Source organism: Lobosporangium transversale (genome assembly GCF_002105155.1).
Source record: "Lobosporangium transversale strain NRRL 3116 chromosome Unknown BCR41scaffold_7, whole genome shotgun sequence".
NCBI lineage: Eukaryota > Fungi > Mortierellomycota > Mortierellomycetes > Mortierellales > Mortierellaceae > Lobosporangium > Lobosporangium transversale.
In genome coordinates, this window is record NW_019028985.1 from 423,299 (window position 1) to 438,909 (window position 15,611).

At 42.1% G+C, this 15,611-nt stretch overlaps 6 protein-coding genes across 6 annotated transcripts; 3 read left to right on the forward strand and 3 right to left on the reverse strand.

Moving 5' to 3' along the window:
* Positions 1 to 935: 935 nt before the first annotated feature.
* Positions 936 to 4,012, forward strand: BCR41DRAFT_348200 (hypothetical protein). Its single transcript, XM_022023245.1, has 2 exons — positions 936 to 1,698; positions 2,455 to 4,012. Exons 1-2 carry the CDS (start codon positions 965 to 967, stop codon positions 3,986 to 3,988), a joined length of 2,268 nt encoding a protein of 755 aa, XP_021884153.1. The 5' UTR covers positions 936 to 964; the 3' UTR covers positions 3,989 to 4,012.
* A 139-nt stretch (positions 4,013 to 4,151) lies between these two features.
* BCR41DRAFT_333116 (P-loop containing nucleoside triphosphate hydrolase protein) lies at positions 4,152 to 6,699 on the reverse strand. The gene is made up of 2 exons (XM_022021876.1): positions 5,976 to 6,699; positions 4,152 to 5,875 (listed from the first exon to the last, which is right to left on the reverse strand). The coding sequence occupies exons 1-2, from the start codon at positions 6,649 to 6,651 to the stop codon at positions 4,329 to 4,331; spliced, it is 2,223 nt and encodes a 740-aa protein (XP_021884154.1). The 5' UTR covers positions 6,652 to 6,699; the 3' UTR covers positions 4,152 to 4,328.
* A 173-nt stretch (positions 6,700 to 6,872) lies between these two features.
* On the reverse strand, positions 6,873 to 8,841 carry BCR41DRAFT_301191 (ABC1 family-domain-containing protein; the record flags this gene model as incomplete). The annotated part of the gene is made up of 3 exons (XM_022020612.1): positions 6,873 to 7,732; positions 7,870 to 8,389; positions 8,569 to 8,841. The coding sequence occupies 3 exons, from the start codon at positions 8,839 to 8,841 to the stop codon at positions 6,873 to 6,875; spliced, it is 1,653 nt and encodes a 550-aa protein (XP_021884155.1).
* Positions 8,842 to 9,338: 497 nt separating this feature from the next.
* On the forward strand, positions 9,339 to 10,872 carry BCR41DRAFT_419911 (hypothetical protein). Its single transcript, XM_022029825.1, has 4 exons — positions 9,339 to 9,869; positions 9,985 to 10,078; positions 10,189 to 10,430; positions 10,566 to 10,872. The coding sequence occupies exons 1-4, from the start codon at positions 9,384 to 9,386 to the stop codon at positions 10,788 to 10,790; spliced, it is 1,047 nt and encodes a 348-aa protein (XP_021884156.1). The 5' UTR covers positions 9,339 to 9,383; the 3' UTR covers positions 10,791 to 10,872.
* A 67-nt stretch (positions 10,873 to 10,939) lies between these two features.
* On the reverse strand, positions 10,940 to 12,973 carry BCR41DRAFT_380199 (hypothetical protein). The gene is made up of 6 exons (XM_022027250.1): positions 12,837 to 12,973; positions 12,574 to 12,691; positions 12,097 to 12,276; positions 11,693 to 11,985; positions 11,441 to 11,589; positions 10,940 to 11,312 (listed from the first exon to the last, which is right to left on the reverse strand). Exons 1-6 carry the CDS (start codon positions 12,907 to 12,909, stop codon positions 10,974 to 10,976), a joined length of 1,152 nt encoding a protein of 383 aa, XP_021884157.1. The 5' UTR covers positions 12,910 to 12,973; the 3' UTR covers positions 10,940 to 10,973.
* Positions 12,974 to 13,480: 507 nt separating this feature from the next.
* On the forward strand, positions 13,481 to 15,477 carry BCR41DRAFT_348205 (40S ribosomal protein S7). The gene is made up of 5 exons (XM_022023246.1): positions 13,481 to 13,503; positions 13,917 to 14,062; positions 14,606 to 14,688; positions 14,823 to 15,050; positions 15,240 to 15,477. The coding sequence occupies exons 2-5, from the start codon at positions 13,922 to 13,924 to the stop codon at positions 15,358 to 15,360; spliced, it is 573 nt and encodes a 190-aa protein (XP_021884158.1). The 5' UTR covers positions 13,481 to 13,503; positions 13,917 to 13,921; the 3' UTR covers positions 15,361 to 15,477.
* The last annotated feature ends 134 nt before the right edge of the window (positions 15,478 to 15,611 follow it).

The following is a 15,611-nucleotide window of genomic DNA, read 5'->3' on the forward strand; positions in this document are numbered from 1 at the left end:
TCTACAGATCAATGCGTCGTTAATATAGTCCACGCGCTTTTTCTCGTAGGCTGCATAACGTGACAAAATTGACGAATAGAAAGGATTTAAAGACAACGAGCCAATCTTGATTCACGTTTTAAAAGATAAAAAAAAATACCTCTAAAAAAAATCTGTTAAGCTTTTTTTTTTTTGCCACATACAGACAAATACAAATATGTCCATATAAATTTATATGAATATGGACATGAATATGAACATGAATATGAACAAACATACATAAATAAAGAGCAAAATCATAATGAGCTCTAGCGAGTATTAAGATTATATTATCTGCAGATGCACATGGAGAGCCAAGTGAAAACAAATTTGAATCAAAAGACAATGGGAATTCACCATTCATTCAAATGGACTCTTCATAAGCCTCTTGTTGCATCCTTTTTTTTTTTTTTTTTTTTTTTTTTTTTCTTTTTTCATTTGTATCTGCCAAAAAGTGAAAGTGAAAGTGAAAGTGAAAGTGAGAGTGGGAGTGAGAGTAAGAGAGTTCATCGGCTTTTTTTTAAGCTTCTTTTTTATCAGAGTGTACCTGTTGTTCTTATTTTTAAATTTCGTGCCAACTCCCCAACCCATCCACCCTCTCTCTCTTTTTCTCTCTTTCTCTCTCTTTCTCTCTCTTTCTCTCTCTCTCTCTGCTCTCTGCCCTTTGTCTCTTCTCCGTCTTTTGTGTCCGTTCCTTTCCTCCACTTCGCCACTCTCATCTCTTTCCTCCTTCCTTCCTTCCTTCTTTCCCTCCTTTTTCCGTTGCCATCTCTTGTGATCATTTCTCACTACACACACGCTCTTTTTTTTATACTTTATATTTTATATTTTATTTATTCTATTTCTATTTCTTTGAGTTCATTCTTCATTTATCACGTCTGTTTCATCAATCTCATCTACTCCTCTTCTTAGCACCCAAAAAAAAAAAAAAAACCATCTCTCGGCCATGAAAAAACTCTTTGGTGGCAAATCTTCAAAGGACAAGAAGCCTGCTGGCTCGTCCACTCCACCTACACCTGCTCATGCTCAGGTTCAATCACCATCCCATCATCAACAACGTCCAACTAATGGTCAACCACCATCAGCCTCGGGTGGAGCAGCTGCTCAACCCGCCCCAACTGCCATGGTCTTCACCTCCCTGGCAAGTGCAGGCCCACCTGCAACTTCACAAGGAGGAGGAATGCCCCCGCAGCCACATCATAGTCATCTCAACGGCACCAATGGATACGGTGGAGGTGGTGGAGGATACCCACCCGTCAGCACCCCTGGTTCGGGCTACAGCTATAACCAACACCAACCATACCCAGGAATGCCACAGCCTCATGTTCACGGCCCACCAGGCGGTATTGTCCCCCCGCCCTCATCAAACCCAATGTACCCACCAGTACGCCCTATCCCTCCTCCATCCTCTAATACATACCAGAGTCAACCCTACAATCCAAACTATGCCCCCGGTAGTGGAGCTGCGGTATCGAATCATCAACAACAACAGCAACAACCATTTGGCGGACTACATCAACCAAGCCAACAACAGCATGGCGTGCGTGCAAATGGCAGTCGTCTGACAGGAGATCCCAAAGAAGACTATCCTATTGTGATGGCGATCGATTTCGGAACTACATTCACAGGATGTGCTTTTGCATTCAGGAAAGACCCAGAGATTCAAGAGATCATCACTTGGTAAGCTGATATATTTTTATATATTTATTTTTATTTTTTATTTTTTATTTTTTATTTTTATTTTTTTTTTCTGGCTTTGTCAGCAATCATTGCTGAATGATAACGGCAGCAAAAAAAAAAAAAAAAAAAAAAAAAAAAAGCGATGGATGAACAGCTTTAATATCATGGACAATGTGTACAATAAAAGTAAAAGCAGGAGCTTCGTTCCAGGATTCAGTTTTCCAGTAAAGTATGCAAGAAACAAACAGTATTATAAGAGCGTATTCATTTGCCGCAACACGGAGGTTTGTTTCAGGTGCCAGATCAGGGACCATCTGTGGTGCAGAATCAACATGGACTAGTCATCTATAAGAGATACATATATGGTCGTTTGGAGGCAGAAAGAATATATTCTAATATACTACATGTATTTATCGAGAACAACAGAAACAAATGCATGAATATCTCTAGCGTGCCCAATTTGGGCTGAATGGGGGCTGGGTGTGGATTATCCTCAACCCTCTATTCTCAGAACAGAGGGAAAAGTTATTGCTCAATCAATTGCAATACAAAAAACCTCATATATTTCTGGGTGTTGTACAAACAAATTGAAAAATTTGCGCTTTTCTTTGACTCCAGGATGGACAAAACGGCTGCTCTTTGTTTCTACGTCGTCATAAAACAAACTGACTAATTTTATTATTTTTTTTTTATTTTATTCTTTTATTCTTTTTTATTATCTGTAATATATCATTTTTCTGATGCATGCATACATAGGCCTAAACAGGCATATCAATATCCCAAAGTCCCAACCATTAGCTTGTACAAAGTAGATTCGCCAGAATTTTTGGACTGGGGGTACCCAGCACGTGCAGTGATGATGACCCCCAATGCCAAGAAGCATCTCCTGTTGAGCAAGTTCAAACTGCAGCTGGATGACCAACAGGAAAATATTGAACCATTACCATTGGGCATCAGACCATTGGACGCCATTTCAGACTATCTGGGCAAGTTCCACAGTCACGTTGTCAAGGAGGCTATGAAGAATTTTGGATCTACCTACGACCAATCTCATATTCAGTACTGTCTGACAGTTCCAGCCATGTGGTCAGATCGAGCGAAACATGTCATGCGTCAAGCAGCAATACGCGCAGGATTGATTAAAGAGGACGATCCGGCCCATCGATTGATCATCGTATCAGAGCCTGAAGCCGCCGCTATGTACTGTCAATCCAAAGGAGATCAATTCAACCTTCAGAAGCATGATCGGTTTTTGATCTGCGATGCTGGTGGCGGAACGGTCGATCTGATTGTCTTTGAAGTCGTGGATGTGAATCCGGAAACGGGTATTCGTAGTCTTCGGGAAGTCACCCGGGGTCATGGCGCCTCTTGTGGCTCTGCGTTTTTGGATGCAAATATGGAGAAGCTTTTAAGAGAGAAATTCCAAAAATATCCTCTTACACCAATGGGTTGGGGTACAATCATGGACACATTCGTGAACCAGACGAAGCCTATTTTCCCAGGAACAGACCCTGAAATGTATTTACAGGTCCCCAATATCCCCAACTTGCCAGATGCGAACGATTTGGATATTGGACTGGAAGACGGAATGCTCAAACTAATGGTCTCAGAGCTGCATGAGCGTGTCTTTGACCCAGTGGTGAAGGATGTCTTGGATCTGATTGAATATCAACTGTCGCAGACACACTGCGAGGCTATTTTCATGGTTGGAGGCTTTGGATCCTCACGGTACTTGTTTGACAGGGTCACGGCCAAGTTTGCCACAGCAGGTCGCCAGGTTCGGGTACCACCTCGTGCGGAACTGGCAGTGGTCCGCGGGGCAGTCACGTATGGTTTGCATCAGGGCTCGATTATTTCACGTGTAGCACGTCGTTGGTATGGAGTCGATTCTGCAATGGATTTCGTTCCTGGCGTGGATCCAGAAGAGAAGAAGACACTTTCACGCGATGGCACAGTTCGCTGCAAGGATCGGTTCTCGGTCTACATCACACCGGGTCAGTCTGTTGCTTTGGGCGAGTGTGTGACCAAAAAGTACATGACCTGGTGTTATCCTCGCCCACTGGACTGCCCATTGTATGTCTCAGACTCTGAACAAGAGCCTCGTTATGTAGATGAGCCATCGGTTAAGAAACTGGGAGATTTCCAGATCCCAATGCCAGATATCCCTGGTATGATGCCTGGAGCCGAGGTACTAGTGGAAGTCAAGATGCATTTCGGAGAGACAGAAGTTCGCGCAGAAGCTTTGGTTTTAGGGCAGACTGTCACTGCAGTCTGTCAATGGATTGGATAACTTCGGTAGTAAAATCAACAGACAAAAAAAAAAAAAAAAAAAAAAAAAAGTAAACATTAAAAAAAATAAATAAATATATGATGTGAGCTCGAGGAGATGAATAACTATCGGCATCATCGTAATAAAAATAAAAAATAAAAAAATAATAATAAATATCCTTTAGTAACAGCATGAAGATACATATTTATTTCAATATTTCTCTGTTCATGGTGCAGGTCAAAGATAAAATGCTAAAAGTAAGTGAAATATAAAAAGAACATATGGTACATTGAGAGAAGAGTGCGTGTGTATATGCGATTAAGAAAAGATGATACAATAGATATAACATGCCATCTCCCCTTTAACGACGTCCACCTCGGCCGCCACGGAAACCGCCTCCGCCTCCACCTCCACGACCACCACGGAAACCGCCACGTCCACCACCGAATCCACTACGCCCACCACTACCACCATACCCACCACTGCCACCACGACGATCATCCTGACGCTGCTCGAGCTCTGGTAAGGTCTTTGCAACCTCGAGTGAAATGTTGGCCAAATCGATCCATTTGCTCCCGCCCAAAAAGATGGTGTTATTCTCATCGACTTCTACCTTGTCAGAGTTGACATCAAAAACAACACCCATCATATCCTTGGTCATCCTCATGCCCTTGACATCTTCATAGCCTAGCTTGGGGAAGTTACGGTTCAGAATGTTGCGGACATAACCAGGATGCTGAATCTCGTGTGTGAGACGGAATATCATGGTCGTGAATCCTTCTGCAGCAGACATGAGTGAACGAGGCTTCACACCTCCACCATAACCGGAGATCTGAGCCAACGCAGCTGCTAATGCATCCGTGGCATTGCCCTGAAAGTTTTCTTGGATCATGGATTCTGCAATGGGCTTAAACATCGGGATGACATTCTTGACGACCTTTGAAACCACATCTGCAGCATCCTGAGCTGTGGCCTTGATAATATCCTCAGGTTGTGGAGGGCCTACTTTGATCATTTCCATACCGGCCCGACGTTGAATGTTATGAATCATATATTCTTCCTGAGCCTTGTAGAATGTCACGCAGACACCCTTACGGCCTGCACGGCCCGTACGACCGGAGCGATGTACATATGTCTCCACGTCCTTGGGAGGTTGACAGTTGATGACCAAATCAACCATAGGGATATCGATTCCACGAGCCAAGACGTCTGTACAGATAATGCATCTGACTTTGGCCTCACGGAAGCCTTGAAGGGTTAATTCACGTTGAGCTTGAGGGATATCACCGTGAAGGACCTTGGCATCCGCTTTGAGTTTTGGTGTCAGGCCCAATTCATCAGCTTCAGCTTTAGTATTAGCAAAGATGACAGTCAGACCGCGGTTGCCACCATAGACTGCGACCACATCTCCAATCACATCCTTGCGGGATTGCCATGTAGATGGGATTGCATAATGACGGATGTTCTCGTTGGTCTTGACCTTTGAGTTGCCTACGAGATCCACATGGATATACTTGGGATCCAGATATTTCTTCACAGTCTGCTTGATCCATTCAGGTGCTGTAGCCGAGAACAACAGGGTTTGATGTTTAGGGGCAGAATCACCACGGGCTTGCTTTTGAGTCTGGACATGTTGAAGTGTCTGCTCCATATCATCAGCAAACCCAATATCCAACATTTGATCCGCTTCATCTAAACAAACAAATCGCAGGTTGTCAAGTCTTAAGTTGTTGCGGTTAACATGATCGAGTACACGGCCTGGTGTACCAATCACAACATCAACCCCGTTCCGCAGATGGGCTGTTTGTTCCTGCATGGGTGTGCCGCCATAGAGACAGATACACTTGAGTGAAGGTGCAATACCGGAGAATTCGTTTGATACTTGGATAGCCAAGTCACGAGTTGGAGCTATAAAATAATAAAATAAAAAAAGCATTAGTTGCCTCTATAACCAGCAATCATTGTGGGTGACAAAGAAACTTTTGAACAAAAAAGATAAATTCCTTACCAAGGACGAGAACTCGTGGGGAACGGCCACGCTCAGAAGGAACTTTGTCTTTCAACAAAATCTCTGCCATGGGTAAGGAGAAGGCGAGCGTCTTTCCAGTTCCAGTCCTAGCCCGTCCAAGAACATCATTCCCATTATAAATATGATCAAACGTCTCGGCCTGAATTGGGAAAAGGGCATTGATCCCACGAGCTTTGAGTGCTGCAATAGTCGGCGCAGAAATCCTGTATGAACTCAAGCGCAAGTTTTCGGGGATCTCATCATGCTCTGTTTTCACTGCTTCAGCACCGGGCTCTGGAGTGGAATCACGAGGTGTCTCTGCAGGTGAAGGAGATGAAATGGAAAGGTCTTCAAGGTGACGAGGTTTTTTAAGAGGAGGTTTCTGTACGTCATCGTTCTTCCTGCTCCTTTTCTTATTGTTGGACTCGTCATCATCATTATCTGAGGAAGAAGACGCTGAAGAATCTGACTTGCGAGACCTCTTTTTCTCTTTCTTCTCCTTGTCCTTCTTATCTTTCTTCTTCTCTTTTTTGTCCTTCTTCTCTTTCTTTTCCTTCTTTTCCTTCTTCTCCTTTCTCTCCTTCTTTTCTTTCGCCTCCGCTTTGGCAATAGCAGCGGCGTCGGCATTCCGGAGTGTCATGTGTAATTCTGGACTGTCTTCTTTAAGGGAGGGCATTGAAATGTATTTGTGAAAAAGAGGGGAAAAATGGGTAAAGAAGAGATGGAAGTTGTGAGGTTGTGAACGTTAGCCTTGTTTTTTTTTTTTTTTTTTTTTTTTGTGACTGCTTCAAAGTAAAAAATAAACTCAATTATAAGTCTCGTGATATTCTATTTAATGCGTCTAGGAATGGTATAATATGCAATGTGCTAAATTTTCTATTTTTTTGTCTCTTTTACTCATAATGGGGACAAACCGAGCATGGACAAGATGCGATATAGGACAGTATTGGCCTGAGTCTGATCGATCCACCATATGAATAGATCAAGTGAAACTTGTTTACTGACACAGCGCCAATATGCCTTAATCCATGCAGCAACGTTCCTGACCAACACTGACATGGATACAACAGACGTACTGCTGTTCGCTGCCGCCACGACCAAGTTGTGCTGAATATCCTTCTTTTCGGCTTCAAAAATAACCTGTGCACAGTATTGACCCATCACTGCAAACGTCCTCATCTGAGCACCATCATCTGCTCCTAAATCCTCGTCTAATGCTCTAAGTAGATCGTTCGTTTTGAACAATAACAACAGATCTCGAGGCACTTTTGCCAAGATATCTGCAATCTCGACCAACCAATTGCCTGCATCATGTGAAATCTTGGATGTCTCCTCTTTGTTCCTGACCTTTTTTGTCAACTGCGCATCCTGAATTACGTCCCAATCGCGACCCGTAAGAATACATGCAAACAACTCATAAGCATCAATACCACCAAGTTTCAAGGCCCGTTTTTTGATCTCCTCTTGGTCCGATGCCATGACCGCCGTCCAAAGTCGGGCATAATCTAGACGGAACTCAGGAGACAATTCACGATAAAGCCCATGATCCAGTAATATGATTTCAAAGTTGCAATGTGAAGGCGATCCTACGGGTTTAGGCCGAATCATCACATTGCCTGGGTGTGGATCGCAATGAAGGAAACCGTCCTTGTAGATCATTTGTGAAAATGTGCGGGCCATCTCCTTAGAGACATCTGCGACCTTGATGTTGTTAGCGTTAAGATATTCGACATCGTCAATGCGTGAGCCATTCATGACTATATATAATGAAAAGAAAGAAGAAGAAAGAGGAGAAAATGATGAACATATTAGAAATATCAGTCTTTTTTTTTTTTTTTTTTGTTTTGTTTTGTTTTGTTTAAAAAGGAGGATGAAATCGTATGTAAAGACCTACATTCCATAGCCATGACCCGTTTCTGTGCCCAATACACAATAGGCACCTTGACTGTTGATGGCGAACCTTGTTCACGAGCTCTGTCAAAATTAGTTGCAGTCCTGGCACTGTTTTTCGCTTCGTATCTGAAATCCAACTCCTTTGGTAAATTTGCCTGAATCTCCTCACTCAACCAAAAGAATTCAAATTCTGGAAAAGCATAGGCGATAAACTCTGTAAGTGCAGCAATAGTTCGCATATCAATCGCTGAGAATTCACTCAAGGCAGGATGCTGAATCTTAACAGCGACCTCTTGACCGTTACTCCTTAGCGTAGCCCGATGGACTTGAGCTAACGAGGCTACTCCGATCGGGTTTAAATCAAAAGAGGAAAAAATCTCTGAAAGTGGTTTTCCTAAATCGGAGAGGAAAAGACCTTGGATCGATTCGATAGATGAAGGTATGCAACGATCCTGAAGAGGCTCCATCGTCCGCGTCCATTCCTCCGGTAGCAAGTATTTTAGACTTGCTAGATGTTGGCCCTATCATGAAGAAGTCAAAAAGAAAGTTCAAACAATGGTAATGAAAAATGAGAAAGTTATTCAAAAAAGGAAACTATTGAAAATCTAATAAAATTTTATGCAAGATCAATAAGGAAAGTAGACAGATCCAATACAGAAGACATCAGCAAAACACATATAAAGATCAAACACATCATTACCAACTTGATATAAATCCCTCCATTCTCGCGCATCATCCTCATGACTCTCTCAGCACTGCGCTTATGCAGCCTACTCTTGCGCACCCGACGTTCCTTTTCATCCTCCGGATCGCCCGGTTTAAGATCTCGGTTGCCATAGCCAAGCGAGAACTTGTAGTCATAACCAGTCACGACGACCGCTTCGGCTGCCAACATCATACGCCGAAAAGCTAAGGTGTGGTGCTTGAATGAATCGCTGGTACTGTAGAGTGCTGTTCCTGCTGTCAGGGCCATCAACGGCAGAGTGAGCTTCAAAGGAAACCGACGGCGATGATTTAAGGGCGGGGTTGGTGGAGGTGAAGTAGTGGTCTTCAAAGAAGAAGAAGCGAAAGACCGATTTATTGTATTGAAGGCGGTTGAGTGAGTGTAAACATTTGTATAGGTTGTGGTAGAGAGAGAAGTATTAGTGAAAGACTTGTGGGGTTGACGCAGGAGAAGACGGGCTGTGCTCTGGCGCAAGGGTGTTCTGATAAGCGAAGTTCTCAGCATTGGCCTTGTCAATGGCGGCATGCTAAATGAAGTGAAAGGAGGAATGGTGAAGAGAAGAGAGGACAAGAGAAAAGAGAAAAGAGAAAGAATGAACGAAGCATTCATTAATTGACCTTAATTAGGTCATGTCCAACCGTCGGAAAATGTTCCCTCAACTCCAAATGACAGCCTATCATATTTCAAGAGAGCACAGACGAAAAAAGAGAAAAGCCACGATAACTTCAAGAAACATGGACATGCATGTTTGTTTCCAATGTTAATCTCATTCATTCAATTCACTCGAAACCATGGGTATTGGACCAGAACTACCGCCGCACTTACAGAAGAGCCGTGCTACTGCTGCAGTTACACATAATGAAAGCGACGATGACAGTGATAGCATCGGGCCAGGCATAGGACCAAGTATAGGGCCAAGTATAGGGCCAAGTATAGGGCCGAGTATTGGTCCTAGCCAGCCGCCAGTACAGGACGATGATGAAGAGGAAACAGCTACCCCTGATGACTTTGCTCCTGCCCTACCACCAGAGTTGCTAGAGGCGAGACGGTTAGCAAAAGAGAAGGCTAATGCAACATCAAAGCGCGTGCTTGGTCCGTCCTTGCCACCATCTATGTTGAATTCTGGTGCGAGCCATCATGACGATCAGAGTGATAGTGATGACGACATTGTCGGGCCCGTACTACCCAAAGACTTGGATCGGGAAGCCCTAGCGAAACAGAGCAAGATTCAGGAATTTGAAGAACGTGCAGAAAGGATGCGGAAGAAACTTGCAGGAGTATGTTTTGAATTATATAAAGATTTTCCCAAGCTTTTCTTCCTCGTAAGAAAAACGAGGTATCCGTAATTGACCTGTTTTTTTTTTTTTTTTTTTTTTTTCCTTTTGATGACAGGAGGAAGCTAACGAGAATGAACATGTCGCGAAGGATACAAAGATATCAAGAGAAGAATGGATGATGGTCCCACCCGAATCACGAGTCTTTGGGAGTAAGAATATTTATCCAAAACATTTGTTATTATTATTGAATACTTTTACTATAGGAGTTGCAAATGAAGAGCTTTACTAACATTTTTTTTTTCTTTTTTTGATTTTCCAGATGATCCTCTCAAGGTCACTGCCAGAACATTTCAGAAGAGGGAACAAAAACCTCAAGACTCATCGCTTTGGACAGAGACCCCTGCAGACCGCGAAAAAAGACTACGAGGCGAGCCTACTGATAGAGACGGCGATGATGATGATGAGAGGCGCAAACGGTCTAGGCGACGGGATCGTGATGATGAGCCTCACCAGCCATCCAAAGCAGATATCGAACGTGAGGAGAAGATCCGGAAGTACAATGTAAAGCAACAACCAAACCCTACTTTAGTCTTTTTTTTTTTTTTTAATAATCCTATTGGTGGTTATTATCTTTATTAATTTTTTTTTTTTTTTTTTTTTTTTTTTTTTTTTTTGCTACTATTCTTATTTTTTTAGGCCGAACATCGATCAGAGACTCTGCTGGAGGCTCACAAGACTAAATACATTAAGAGCAAAGCATGGCAAAAAGATGGAGACGATAATCCTTCTGCTCGTCCCTTTGATCGCGAGAAAGATGTTTTGGGAGGTCGCCGTATCGATCATCGTCGGCGGGAAGAGTTGGAAAAGCAAGCAACAGATTTGGGTTCTAAATTCGCACATGGCAAGAGTGCCTTCCAGTGATTTACAACATGTCATTGTGTATAGTAGAGCCACAATAATATAAATGCTCATTATTTTTTGTATGGGCTGATGTGAGGATAACAATGTGGTGTATGCGTATCTCTTTTTTTATTTTATTTTATTTCGCTTTCGCTTTTTTTTTTTTTTTTATTCTTTTAAAAATACAACTCTGACCAGCATAAATTATTGCTGGGCAGAAGCAGCAGCAGCAGCAGCAGCCTTCTCAGCCAACTCTGCCTCTCTCTCAAGAATAGCCTTCTCAGCCTTTCTGCGCTGACGCTCCTCGAAGATCTTGCGGTGAGTGATGATACGCTCAATGATAGACTCAGTGGTCACAGAGTTTTGAGGGTTATCAATCTCAACATAGATGTTTCTTTCCTTTGCAATTTTATAGGGGTCCTCACCATTGGTGTCGTTCAGCGAAGGAGTGTTTCCGTGAACAACCAAGTCAACCTTATAGACCTTTTCCAATACCTGATCGCTGACACTGTAAGGAGCGCCAATGACAACTTCATCGACATACTACATGATTCAATTATACGTATGAAATAAGGATTAATAAGAGTATGTAGACATAGGTAGGCTTGATTCCATAATATGTTGTTCATAAAAAAGCAAAAAAAAAAAAAAAAAAAAAAAAAAAAACTTACACGGCAAGCAAGGACACTGAGTACACGCTCATGGAGATTCATAAGAGGATAGTTGACTCCCTTGATGGCATTCACAGTCTGATCATCATGGATACCAACCAAGAGGTAATCACCCATCTGCTTGGCACGCTTCAAGAACTCGATATGACCTGATACGCAAAAAAAAAAAAAAAAAAAAAGGTAGAGTCCTACATTAAGAGATCTATTCTATAAAACCTCCAAACCAATGTAGGAAAAGACATTTTGGCATACCAGTGTGGAACAAATCAAAGGTGCCATCAACATAGACAACTTTGTCGCCAGGTTGAGGCTCACGACCCTCTGAGAACTGAACAATCTTGCGAGAAGTAGGCAAGAAGTGTGAGATCTTGGTATCGGGTTTAGTTTTGGAACCTCCGGTGGAGAAGGTTCCCAACTCAGCAGTGTTCACGGACGAGATCGACGAGGCGGTGACAGAGCCACGACGCTTGTGATGATCCTTGGTCATCAGCAACATGCGTCCGACCAGTTCTGTAGTTGAAATGTCCTGAGTACGCTTGCATTCTCTGAATGAATGGGAAACAATGATAACAAGGACGAGGGAATTATATAAGTTCATTATGAAACATTTTCGAGAACAGCTGGTGATCCCGAAGATAAATCTTTATATTTTTTACCTGTAACGACCTGCATCCTTGACGACCTGGTAACAATCAGTGCCATCGGCCATAGTTGTGATATCATCACCATGAACGCAGAAGTCGCAGTTGTATCTATCCATCCACTCCAGCGATGTCAGGTAAGGGGCATTAGGGACGACCTCATCGACCCACTTGCAGGCGGCGACAGCAGCATATCTGAATAAAAAAGAATGAAAAATGGAACGTCAATTGATGGCTCAACTACCTTATAAATTGATTGAAAGGTCTATAGAATTCTTTTTTGTAGCGCTGTCAACCATTCTGAGAGGGGCAGAAACAAACTAAGGCTCAGCAGCTTAGTTATGATCTGATCTGATGCTCTCCATGATTTGCTTTCTGGAAATATATACATCCCAGTCGCTTGTGAAGGATTGTGGATGACCAGCATTCTAGTCTTTGTTTTTGTCTTTGTCTTTTTTTTTTTTTTTTTTTTCTGGGCAAAGAAAGCTTTACCTCTCATCTTCCTTCATGACAGTGGGGCCTTTGTTCTTTTCAATTTCAGCGTCCGAGTGGACACCGACAACCAAGTAATCTCCCATAGCCTTGGCTTGACGAAGAGCATTGAAATGACCTAATAGTTATTACAAAAACAAAGTTATTGTGGAAGAAAATAAAAAATTCCCAGGACGACCCAAGGCGAGATGATGAGTAAAATGGTTTTTACATAGAAATTCAATCTTCCCATTAGACAGTAAGATTTAAAAAAAAAGACTGACCAAAGTGCATGAGGTCAAAGCATCCATCGACCCAGATGCGGACAGGCTTTCTCTTTTCAATAGTAGCAGACATGGTGTAGAAATGGACTTGATGAAAGGTTGAAGAGAGAGAAAAGAGGATAAAGCTCTCTTTGACTTTAATTGGCGCGCATTTTAGGCGGGCAGGCATGCACAAGCTTAATTTTTACCCCAAAAAAATTAATGGTTTTCATGTGCGATTGACCTGTGGAGAACATAAAATAAGAGATCAAGAAACTGATGCTGAAGTTGGCTCCTGATATGTATGAACCTTTGCCGAATGCCATATACCAAGCATGTTTATCTTGGGGTATAATATAATGTAGGATAGTGAGATTCACCGATCAAGATGCCTCAGAACTCGCGGACACGTCAATTGTTGTCTCTTCCCTCTTCTTTTCCTGTAGCCGCCCGAGTGCTGGATCTACTTCGTAGCGAACCCCAACACTGACTCATGAAAGAAAAGTTATTCCAGGCGGCTAGCCCTGGACTGGGAATGATGGTGATCGTCTCTGCTCGTGGACGTGAAAAAAGCGCGCGTCCAACACTAAGGTTAAGGGGCGTGATGCAGGATTTTGAATAGAATTTGTGCGACAGAAATATCCAATGAGAAGCTGCAGCAAATAGTTCCCTCTTTCACTTCTCACTTGTAAGGGCAATTGGACTATCAGATTTTTACTGCAATCAAGGCATCCATTGATGTATCCATGGCGTTCATGGTCATCCATCTATCGATCAAACTAACCATTCGTATTTAACATCTTTGTTCTATATGACTAAACACGTTGTGTGCATCTCTATCTGCCATAATCAACATGGACAACTTTTCCTATACTTTGATTGAAAACACCTTATAAACCAACTTTGTTGGCGAACCTTCGATACTCAACTTTATGGAATCTGGAATCAATGTTTATTTTCGACACTCAATTTGGGCGATTACATGATGAAATAATGATTTTATTGGGCGGAACAAATCAATCAAAAAAAAAAAACTCTTTTGCTCTTCGGATTGATTTAACCGGAAAAACTAACACTGGAACTGATGGAAAATAACAACAGACATAATGGCCAGCCACAAGATCGCCAAGAACGGCCCTGCTGATGAGATTGAGCTCTCTGTCGCTCAAGCTCTCTTCGACTTGGAGAACAACGTTGCTGATTTGAAGAAGGACCTTAAGCCTCTTCAGATCTCTAGCGCTAAGGAGGTGAGTCACTGCTCCTTGCTCGACCTCTTAGTGCAGCAAAAAAAAAAAAAAAAAAAAAAGAGAGAGAGAGAGATGAAGGCTTGAGGAACGCTTTCAGGAATTAGGAGTTAATAGTCTGGATTCATACACAGGAAAGAATCAACTAAGGATGGGTCGGGAAAGTATAGCATCAGACTTCATGCAAGTCTCGTACTTGCATAAAACTGCAACAAATAATACTTCTCACTTCAGTCAGTCTGCTTTTAGTCTCTTTCACTCGGAAATCGCATCTGACTATTATTGTCTGCTTACGCCATATACAAAAGGACAGCATTAAAACAAGAGGACATCTACTATCAGGATCAGCGAATGTAGATTTTTGTGTATAAGATACATGGCAACATAGCGACAAATGTGCACTCTTTCTAGACGTCGTAATAGCTCTGAATGTCGCGTTACAACAAACCAGATAAAAAAAGGAAGCCATGAAGCGCTTACGTTTTGTACTGTTGGAGTATTGTATATCTGATCTGACCCATTTGTCTTCAATCTTCAAACTTTCAGATTGAGACCGGTAACGGCAAGAAGGCCATCGTTGTCTTCGTCCCCGTTCCTCAGTTGAAGGCTTTCCACAAGGTCCAACAGAGGTATGGATGGACTTGACATACTAGAGCTTTTTGAGCATGCAATGGAGGGGGAAAAAAAGACAACAACAAGAGCTATACAACGACATTCTGATACCTTTCCCTGAACTTTTATTTTTTTATTCAAAACAACACAGACTCACTCGTGAGCTTGAGAAGAAATTCTCTGACCGCCACGTCGTCTTTGTTGCTCAACGCCGCATCATGGCCAAGCCCACCCGCAAATCTCGTGCCAAGCAGCAGCGTCCTCGCTCCCGCACTCTTACCTCGGTTCATGAGAAGCTTTTGGAGGACTTGGTCTACCCCACTGAGATCACTGGCAAGCGCACCCGTGTCCAGACTGATCAACGCCGCATCATCAAGGTGTACGTGTTTCATCATTTTTTAATTGCATTTGTTTATCATTACACCCGGAAATTTGCTTGACTATAGCTCTCTACGTTTATATATATATATATATATATACTAATATTTTTTTTTCCCTCTTTACTTTTATAATTATTTTACTTCCATTATCATTCATTTACTTCGAACGGTTATTTTGTATTCTTTAGTTTCCTTGATGCCAAGGACTCTACTTCCTTGGAGTACAAGCTTGATACTTTCTGCGCAGTCTACAAGCGTTTGACTGGAAAGGAAGTTGTATTTGAGTTCCCTGCCCACCACGCTGAATAAATATTCTTTATTTTTTTCTCGCTACAACTCTCAATCTCTCTCTCTAGCCCTCTTCATGCGGCTTACTCAGGGCTATCGATCAAAATAAAATGATATTGCCTCATTGTTCACTTACATCCTACAGATGTAAGATGGTAGTAATAAAAAAAAAATAAAAAAAAAATAAAAAAAAAATAAAAAAAAAATAAAAAAAAATAAAAAAAAAATAAAAAAAAAAAAACCAATTTTTTTTTTTTTTTTTTTTTTTTTTT